Below are 10,805 nucleotides of genomic sequence, written 5' to 3' on the forward strand. Positions count from 1 at the left end.
TCAACAGCTTCGCACAAGGTATACAGAGGAAGATAATCTGTAATCAAAAGCTTTAGTTTAAAGAAAACCAAGAGGCATTAAACCCACACAAGAATCAAGTCAGATTTCAACCACCTGGGCAGCAGTCAGGAGGAGAGGACACGAGGTGCCCCAGCTTTTGCCCCAGAGCAGCAGTTGTGGTGTGACCACCGTTGGAACGCCCTGGTCAAAACCCCCAGTAACAAGCAGGGCCAGACGGATGCTGCAGCTGGTCCAGCTGTGGGAAGGTTTGTCCCCAGGCCGAGTCCAAGGCCATCACCAGCCAACGTGGCTCCAGGTGCTGGTTAGCACAACTCAAAGCCCCGAGGAGCCTGGTGGCACCCCTGGAGACAGCCAGGATCCAGTACCTAAAGCCACATCATATATCAAAGAGGCAGAGCATCCATATGCATAGGATGGGAGGGCTCCCGGGAACGCTGGCATGACTGTAAATTAGTGCTAGCCTCATTTCTCACAAACATTAATGCTGCCTTGAATGTTAACAGAAGACATTCCTGTCTGATCCCATTCTCCTACAAGATGTCTGCTATCACTCACCAGGGTAGGGAAGAGGTTTTATTAACACTAATTTTATGGATCATGTTTCATCTAGCATGGATACATCCTAACTGAACACAACACACACGATCCAGAAGCGTAACCTTTAAACAAGGTGTTTACCACAGAACGGAGCAGACACCAGAAATTCTGCAGGCTTTGAAACCAGGACAGTTTGAAGCAGTGACAGTCCCAGCTGTCTGCAGCCAACAGTTCATTACCATAGCATGACAATGAAGAAATAGCTCAATAAAATTCTTTTTTGAGGTGTTTTCTCACTTCCTAGGTTCACAAAGCTCCCTTAGGCTGCCACAGGAGCTTCACCCAGTAAGGGAATGACCCCCATACGTGTACATCTCATGCTTTGCCAACATATAGTTCTAAGCAAAATCCTTGTGAGAGCTGATAAGACTCCTGCTTCTAAATAAGAGAGCTGCTGGAAATGTGCAAGCCGTATTAAAACTCAGACATTATGCAGCAGACTGTTCAAAAACCAGCTAGAGAACAACCACTGGCAGAAAACCCCCATTTCAGAAAAATGAAGCTTTGTTGTCGTCGTCGTATCAGGTACGAATGCGTTGCATTTGTGTATTTTGGACTTGCACAAGTAATCTGTTAAAATAGAGCACTTAGTCATTGTTTTGAAACATGACCTAACTGGCTGCTCAAGGAAAGGCTGGTTCAGCTTTGCAGCCGTGTTCCAGTTGTGTACATATTTTGGTTTGTCTAGACCTGAATAAACTAAAATAACTAGATTCTTGGTGTCTGTTGGGTGCGCCGGATCAAACCAGACCAGGAACGCTATTTCAGTGACACCTCAGCTCCCATCCCACCTTGTGTCACCCCTCTCTGAAGAGCACCAGTCCCGTGTCACTGCTGCCAGAGCTATCGACACTTTGAGTACTTGTAGGCTTCACTCCCCACCCGCCATCTCCAGCCATGTAGCAGAAGAACATGGGCCACAGACCCATTTCTCAAGAGAACCCTCTTAGAAAATGCCACATGCTAGGGACTAACTTAAGGGGCCAGGACCCCAAGGTGCAGGCCCCGACTGTGGTCCAAGGGATCGGCCACAAGCCACTGGCTCAGAGCTTCCACGTGGACCCCAGTGGTGAGGCACGCTCCAGGGCTAAGTCCTGGGAAGAGTTTCATGCAGACCCCCGTGCTCGTCTGCCACCGTGCCAGATGTTGGGGACCACACCTAGTTCACACATGAGAACTTACAGTGGTGGGCACCATACCCACTTCAGCTTCCAGGAGGGCTGGCTGGGGCCGGCGGAGCGCAGCTGCCCCACAGCCACTACGTGAAGAGGGGAATGAGCCTCTTAACTCCTTGAATGCATCAGAAGCGGTAAACACTGCGGAGGAAAAACCCGTTTGGGTGATGGACGAGCGCAGTCTGAGCTGTTTAAAGATCAGAAGTGGGGTTTTCCAGCAATTAAAGAAAGTTTGCCCACAATCACCCCCTGGGAGTCGCCCGCAGACAGAAGACGCACTTACTCCGCACTTACTCCGGCAGTACAGAAGTTACCCCGAGTACGGTGCGGCTCGGTCCCGAATCACCGCTGCCCAGCCCCAGCATCAGCTTGTGCCCCCACCCAGGACAGTGCCCTCGCTGTGGGTGCCCAGCAGAGCTGCCGGTAAGGCAGGGAACAGGCAAGATGGGAGACTGAACTAACAGCATCCAAGTCCTTTCACCTCGGAATTCCTACAAACCCCAAGAGAAACATTGCTGTTTATTCCCTGTGAAGCTAAACACAAACCTACCTGTGTATCACACCTGTCCCCAGATGATCACAGAAACAGGCTTTCTGATCAACACCTTCCTTTCCTACAAGCAACTTAAACTTAGAAGCAAGAAGCTACTAGAAAAAAACACTTTTAAGATGAACACCGAGTCTGGCTTCTCTGCACAACACAGGCCAAGATGTTTTATCTAATGAATCAGCATTAGGTTCAGTAACCTGCTCTTGAGCCAGCTCTTAAAGGGAAAAAAGAAGGAAGGGGGGAAAAAAAAAGCCAATCCCAATCCTCTTCGGTGTGGGTTCGGGCCCACAAGACTCGAAAAAACAGGTTTTAATCCAGTGTTTGCCACCAACTCCTTTGTGATTAAGCAAAAGTGAAGAAAAGAAAGAAGAGAATGAGGGAAACGTAAGTTTTTCAAAATTATGTTTAGGAGAATTTCTATGGCTCTTAAAAACTGACAATGAAGAGGGTACAAATGCAACGCACTAACGTGCACCAGAAACACTGGATCCTTCTGAGGAAGGGCTGCAGATCTCTCCTCAATACCTCGCAAATAAAAACCACTGCGAGAACAGTCCAACTCTATTCTCACGAATAAAAAGTGCAACAAATTCCCCCGACGCCTTTTCAGAGCGATGACATCTCAGTGATCCACGGTCCCTACAGAAAATCCCGAGGGCCCCAGCAGGAGCCTGCAGCAGCAGAAGGGGAACAAGCCCTTGGGCGAGCCAGCCCTGGCCCCGAGGGAGCCCGGCAGGGCTGGGGGCTCCTCCGCGGCCAGCACAGCCCCGAAGGAGCCAGACACACACGGCGATCGGCACAAGGAACCAGCGCATAACTCAGCTGCTTTCTAGTAAAACAAAAAAAAAAAGCAACCAACAATTGCAGGGAGTGCCCCACACCCCTGCTCTCCTCCATCTTCCTCCTCCCAGCTCCTTCCCCAGGCTGAAATCACAGCCCCCGGAGGCAGAGGGAGGGCAGCCCCCGACCACAGGGGACACCGGCACCGCTCCCTGCGAGCCCACGGAGGCACAAACGCAATCCCGGGATTAAAAAGTTTGAGGCGGGGAGGTTTGCGTGCCAGAGCCGGGCCGGGGGAGGGCTCGGTGCCCCCCGCAACGCGGCGGGGACGGGCCCGGCCCCCGTGGCTGGGCGCGGGGGACAAGGAGCACGGCGGGGGGGTGGCGGGGGGGGTGTTTAAGGCCCCCCCAAACAACCACCCGGGTTTTCCGTGAGCAGAAACAAACCTAAGCCGGTTTCAAGCGGGTCGGGGTGGCGGGGGGGGATCTCCAGGACAAACGACCCCGGACAAAAGCACGGGAGGCGGCTGCTGGGGGGGTGGTTACCTCTCCGGCCCCCGGAGACAGTAAGAGCAGCCCCGTCCTCGCCGGGGCAGCGCCCATTAATTTTCCCTTTTCCTTTTTTTTTTTTTTTTTACATATTTAATTTTTTTTACATTTAATTTTTTTTGTTATCCTTGAGGCAAGCGGTGAGGTTTCCTCCCGCGGTCGGTTCGGAGGCCGAGAAACGGGGAGGGGCAGAGGTAGGGAAAGAGCAGAGGGAAGAATTTTTTTAAAAAATAAATAAAAATATTTTTTAAAAAAAAAAAATCAACTTTGCTATGCGAGGCTTCCCTGCGCGATCAGTCGCCATACTGAAGATTTTCCCCCCTTCCTCTTTCTTCACGTACAGACTGAAACAAGGCCAAAAAAATAAAAATAAAAAAAAAAAACAAAACCAAACTTTTCTCTGCCCCTTCTTTCCTCGCAGGCACTCGAGTGAAATGTGCACAAAGAGGCCCCGGGAGCCGCGTTCGCCGAGCTACAATAGCGGGGCTAATGAGCTCATGGGGGCGAGTCAGCGATACTGTAAGCAGCAGCCCCGCGGCAGGGGCGAGGAGAGGAGACGGGAAAGTTGTCCCGGGCGGCACTCACCGATCAGCCCCCCCACCAGAAAGGCGATCACTTGGAACACCAGCAGGATCCCCCCGACGATGCACAGCTTCTTGGTGCTCATGTTCTCGATGATGGCCCCAGCCATGGTGGCCCGGCGCTGGCCCCCGCTCCCCGGCCGGGGAGGGCCGGGCGGGCCGGGCACTGATTGCCTCCAGCCGGCTCGCCCTCCGCCCGCCGCCGCTCGCCGTGATTGTGGCCGCTGCCCGGCTGCATGTGGCCGCTTTAAAGGGGCTGGCGGCGCCTCACGTCACGCCGCCGCTCCGCCCCGCCGCCGGGACCGGCCCCGCCGCTCCTCGCCGCCCGCCCCGGGATACCGGGACCCCCGCACCGCCCGCGGCTCGGTGCCCCCCGCCGCACGGCAGGCACAGCCCCGGGCTGGGGGCACAGCTCGGCTCTGCCCGGAGATGCGGCCGGGGCACGGGGGGAGCGGGGTCCTGCCCCCCCCGGGCACCGGCGGGCACGGGGGCTGCCGCTGCACCGCGCCGCGACGTTGTCTCCGGTTTCCTCACGTCCCCGTAGCTGCGAGGCAATGCTCTGTCCTGCCCTCGGCACCACTCTGAGTTACCTCCGCAGCTCACACTGAGCCGTTCTCCTCGTTCTGTCACCCTTCACAGAGAAACGTTTGGGTTGGGAAGGACCTTCAAGACCATCAAGTCCAACCATTAACCCAGCACTGCCAAGGCCACCACTAGCCCATGTCCCTCAGCACCACATCTACACGGCTTTTAAATCCCTCCAGGGATGGGGACTCCACCACTGCCCTGGGCAGCCTGTGCCAGCGCTTGACAACCCTTTCAGTGAAGAAATTTTCCCTGGTCTCCAATCTAAACCTCCCCTGGCTGTTTCCTCTCGTCCTATCACTTGTTACTTGGGAGTAGAGACCAACACCCACCTCGCTACACCCTCCTTTCAGGCAGTTGTAGACAGTGATAAGGCATCTCCACCACTTTTGTCTCCAAATCCCAGATGAGGGTTGGGAGCGCTCAGCAGCAGGGATGCTGCGTACCCATCCCACTCCCTGGAAGGCGCTTGCCTCCTGCTCTGTCTGCTCACACGCCCCTGTGCAGGACCCAGGATGAGTCCCCTACCCCCTGCCACCACCCCTGCAGTTTAGCACGAGGGCATTCCAGCTGTTCCTGGGATAGCACAAGGATCCGCGCCGTGCTGCCCTGTTGGACGTGCGATGGAGGACACAGAATACCGTTGTGTGCAACTGAAACTAGACGGGGAGTCACTGAAAACACTCCTGGAGGACAAATAAGCCATGAAAGGAAACAACCAGTGACAAAAATACACACAGGAACTATCCAAATCACAGAATCACAGAATCAACCAGGTTGGAAGATCCTCTGGGATCATCGAGTCCAACCGTTGCCCTGACACCACCGTGGCAACTAGACCATGGCAGTAAGTAATGAAAGACAGGTCAAATATTGAGAGGCACAAACCACTAATAATCTGAAGCAAACAAGAAAAAAAGTTTAGAAGAAACAAACGCAAAAACCCAACAGAAGTGACAGCACGCCTGCAGAAGCGTTGCCAATGCAATGGGGTAGCCCTGTAGCTGAACTGACCAGGCTTCCAGCAACATGTTCAGGTTTTTGGGATACAGACCACATCTGTGTGCCCATTCGCCTTGCCTAGCCCCATGGGAGCTTTGTGTGTTACAGTGATACAGAAAGCAGCATCAAAATGAATCTAGAAATTCAAGGAAGAGTGGAGAAGCAGAGGGCACAGGGTCTGGCTCGCAAGGACAGACCACACCAGACCCTGACCATGCAACGTGTAGCCAACGCAAGGTGAACACAAGTACCGTACGTACTTGGTGTTTTGTTGGCAGATGTTTAGGAAGAGGTCCCCCACGGTGCCAGAGACACGCAGAGACATAATGCTGGATGCCACCCAACGATCTGATGAGGTATTTTGGGTGATGTAATAAGATGTGATGCTACGATCAAGATCCTGGATACAACAGAACCCATCGGAAAAGGACTGCAGCAGTGATCCCCAAATGCTCATGCTGGTTCTCTAGCACTAAGCCTTGGGCTTCCAAAGTTGGTCTTGAAAAGCTAAATGAAACCCAGCTCACATGGTACTTTTGTGTTTTACTCCTGTGATCTTTTCTTGATTTGCAGAGCTAACAAATCCTCTTCCTCTGACCATCAGGCTGATAATATAAGTTGCAACATAGGCATCAGGGAGAACTTTAGATATTTTATCACTGTGGGACAGTTTAATCTTTTAGAATATTGCAAGTTTAACCTTTTTTAAGTTTAGTTTTAGCTTTCCTTTTACAAGAGAGTTATGACTTCATTGTTAAAAATAGCTCTTGATGGACAAGTCCTTTGTACCCGTTATGAACCCGCTAGGATCATTCACACAGACGTGCTTCCAAAACTCAAAGCCTGTTAGTGGCTTTTTGCCAAGACAATTAACGACTTCAAATACCAAATACTTTATACTGAAATTTCAAAAAAATCCCACGTAGAACAATTGCTATTAAAAAGGCTTATTTTGAAATATCTAATACTCATTTTTAGGATGTCTGTCTAACACTTAACGTTGATTCTGAGTGATGACTTCTGCTTTTTTCTCTGTTGGAAATGGCACAAGCTTTTGAATTACGCTGGTTCCCTTTCAGTCTGTAATCACTGCTGACAAGGAGAGAGTCTTACAAGTCCAGGCCACCCTTCGAGGTCCCACAGTTTTGCAAACACAGGGACCTACGTGACCTAAAATCTTTGGAGCCACGAGCGCCTCTAAATCCAATCCATCTTAATGACTCTACAAAGGTGACATGGTGCAATCTTCTGCTAAATGTCCCCTTTGTTCCAAACAATTTATTTCTGGGACAAAAATGTAAGCGGTATTTATTATTTTTTTATTTAATAAAAAAAAAATCATAAGTGAAAAAAGTAAAATAACAAAAACACAGGAAATAAAACTTCACATTTCTAAGGCACTGTCCATCTCTACCACATTCCTACATCTCCAATGCCGCAAAGTTTAGAGTTATTAATCACATGTGACTTTTGACACACGTCCAAAGGGCGTATAGAGCACATACCACGGCGAGCTGGGACTTCTCTTTTGCCAGAAAGTGACCACACACGAAATCTCACCAGAGAGAAACCGGCCCAAAGTGTGTTGGGAAGTACAGCTCTAGCCATCTTTCAGCTGTTCACAAATCCGAATTTGTGTCTCTGTAAGGTCGCCAGAATCAATCATCTGGGAACTCATCTCCTCGCTGCTTATTACGTTATTATTTCCTGACTGCCTTAGGCTGTTTTGAAAGCCTCAGCTATTAAAATAGCGATCGTACAGCCAGCCCCAGGCGGGAGGAGGAGTCTTTCCACAGAGAACTCTTTGCAGGATTGGGCCTAAAGCCCAGATTTTCAAACGGTTTTAGCTGCTTAAAGGCATAGGTAAGGGCTCAGCGGGATTCCCACAAGCTCCTAATGTTCGGTGCTACATGTCTGTGCTATAACCTACTGCAAAAGTTTGGAGAAAACTTTCTTTGGATGCTCAGTTTGCAAAGAGATCAAACTCTCTGGAAGTTTCAGTATTTTTTCTCCTCTCTTGTCTGGTGTCATTGTATGGTTAATAGAAATAATTTGAAAAAAATGCTAGAATTCAGATGTGTTTTCCAAACACAACTGTAAGAGAAGGACGTATGCTACAAATACAACATAATATACAAATACAAATAATATACAAATACAAATAATATACAAATACAAATAATATACAAATACAAATACAACATTCCTCCTTGACAGAGGAATAAGCTGCATTAGGAAGTCAATTTACACGATCATAGGAATAATTTCTTGTTTGGAACACACCTAACCCATTACAAAGTTACCCCTAGTAGTAAATAGTGTGTAGTTTGCTGCTACGGGGGAAAGGTGATTAAAAGCATTCAAAACCACTGCTCACTTCTCCGTGCTCCTGACTGCTTTCATAGGTAACTTTCTGGTTTTGTTCTCTCACAAACACTGGTAACACGGAAAATTTTCTCACAGAACAGGAAAAGGGCGTTTTGTGTTATTTCTAGTACACAGATGGTGGGGAACATTTTATCTTTGTAAGAAAAGCCTTTTCTATGGCTGGTAACGATACTCAAATGTAAAACTTAGTGCGGCACACACCAAAAAAAAGTGTGTGGGGGGTTGAGATCGGTGAGTAGACAGACATCTACAACTTGTAGCTGCCCATTGGGGTTAGGATTGGGAAGAAAATCGACAGGTATGCAATATTTAATCTTAAGCAAGCCCCACTCTATAATGTAAACAGTTTGAGTGATTGTAGTTCAAGGCTAAACATTCATCCACTTATTAGGAACCAGGAAGGTTGAATTTTGCCACTGTTTCTACAGCTGGGAACTCAGAGCTAGGCTTAATATTTTTTTTCCCCTGCATGACACCTTTTACTTACGTGCCACCCAACCTGCCAGACCCGAGACGCTGTTCTTGAGGCTTCACACGTGCAAGGCAAAGCTCCATCTCTGCCGGCAGTCAGGGGCTCCTCGCGTCATTTCTTTGATGACAATATGGCAAGAAAGAAAGGAACACAAACTTAGCAAGGGAATTATCCAGCCATATGGATTTTCATCTTAAAGCACACAATGACCACACAGAATCACAGAATCACAGAATCAATCAGGTTGGAAGAGCCCTCTGGGATCATCGAGTCCAACCATTGCCCTGACACCACCATGGCAACTAGACCAGGGCACTAAGTGCCATGTCCAGGCTTTTCTTAAACCCCTCCAGAGATGGGGACTCCACCACCTCCCTGGGCAGCCCCTTCCAATGGCTAATGACCCTTGCTGAGAAGAAATGCTTCCTAATGTCCAACCTGAACCTCCCCTGGCCAAGCTTGAGGCTGACCACAAATAGCTGAGAACAGATCTATGCAGTACACCCCTAAACGCCTGCTCCCAGCTGCCTTGTACCTACTGGACTCCTCACCAGCACTGGGTGGGGGGCAATGGCCAGCTTAGGTCCTTCAGAGCAACCATCTCCACTCAGCTGTCCATCTGTCCTGTGCTTCCTCACCAAGTCCTGCCTGTCTCAGTAAGGAACTGGGCAAGAAAAGCCGTAATTCATTGGGTGTGGACCAGCGTTTGAAAAACATTGAGAGAACAGTCCCAGATAACTCTCCTGATGGCTCTTCTCTGATATGCTTTCAATCAGATGACAAAGCCTTCCTGGCATCAGGATGAAGTTTCAATAGGGGCATCAAGGCTTCCATTAAGTATGTGAGACAAAACCGAGCTGATAATTTGACAAAGAGAACATTTTAGCTCGTCAGACTGAAAGTACAGACTTGTGATATCCTGAGGGAGGGGCCAATAACAGTGCACTAAAGTAATTTATTAAAGGCTTTTAAAACTAGATTTTAAAATTTTATTTATAGTCTTTACAATTATCACATGGTTAAAAGGCTCAAGCCCTCCAAAGCAAATCTGTGGAAAGCCTTTTATTTGAGTCTGCCAAGCTGTCTCTTTTAACCATTAATCCAACCAGCAAGAGGCAGAGCTTCTGCAATGGGATATCTGAACAAGTCTAGGGCAGATTCATCACTAGTTTATCACTAAATTTCCAAGTTCTTCCATCCAAACCTCTTCCATAACATAATGATCATCCAGCAGTAAGTACAGCTCTACTTGAATCCTTCCATTTGATTGATTGAGTAATCATCTGGAGGCCCAAAAGATTTATCTCATCAAAACCACTCCTAATGCCCCCCAGCCCCACATGACTACCTCACACCTCTATGAAATCCATTTTTAAAAAGCCACAGTTCAGAAGCCACATAACTCAGGTCACTCGGAAGGTTTTGCACCGACACAGGCTGGGAGACTGCCTTTCCCCAGGCTTGTAATCTCCTCAGAAGCAAGCAAAGTTGTATTACTAATAGATATGGATAGTTTAATATTAGAAATTATGTCCAGTACGCTATCTTAGGACAGTAAGATTAGCAAAAGTAAATTCCTTCTACTAGCTGAACTGTACAATTGTTTATAGCAAAATCTTCATGGTTCAATCACTCCTATCAGTGTTCAAAACACAAGGAATGAATTCCAGAGGTTTTTTTGACAGCCTTTTACCATTTCTCTGTTGAGTCTTTACATTCCCATGAATCCAATCCATCCTGAGTTTAGCCCTGGAGACTGAACTAGCAGAGGCAGCTAAATTGAAACAAAGCCATTCTTCACAGTCCCATGAGAAGGGAACAAATGCCCACGGGTTGAGCGTTTGTAACAGTGCTACCTGCTTCAGGACTGGAACAACAACCAACGGGCTTTAATTCAATTTTAGTAAAAGCTGATTTTAGTTATTAAGATGGCATGAGAGATTTAATCAAGTTCCAGCAGTAACAGCCTTGTAACATCAGATGAAAAAGCTGACAAATATGAACTTATCATTTTATTCTTCTGTTATGTTAAAAAACTTGCAGTTTTGTAGGTTGGCTGTACTGGTTATTGTGGAAAAGGATCTACAGTTCTCAATGTTTGCACTG

At 48.4% G+C, this 10,805-nt stretch overlaps 1 protein-coding gene across 1 annotated transcript in view; it reads right to left on the reverse strand.

Annotated features, from left to right (window-relative positions):
* The window catches only part of WLS (Wnt ligand secretion mediator), a 37,654-nt gene extending 33,191 nt beyond the window's left edge, over positions 1 to 4,463 (reverse strand). Inside the window, exon 1 of the mRNA XM_068406057.1 lies at positions 4,257 to 4,463. Within this exon, the coding sequence (XP_068262158.1) occupies positions 4,257 to 4,362 (106 nt within the window). The 5' untranslated portion in view covers positions 4,363 to 4,463. The remainder of the gene's footprint in view (positions 1 to 4,256) is intronic.
* Positions 4,464 to 10,805: the final 6,342 nt, after the last annotated feature.

This window comes from Nyctibius grandis, chromosome 8, assembly GCF_013368605.1.
Source record: "Nyctibius grandis isolate bNycGra1 chromosome 8, bNycGra1.pri, whole genome shotgun sequence".
Lineage (NCBI taxonomy): Eukaryota > Metazoa > Chordata > Aves > Nyctibiiformes > Nyctibiidae > Nyctibius > Nyctibius grandis.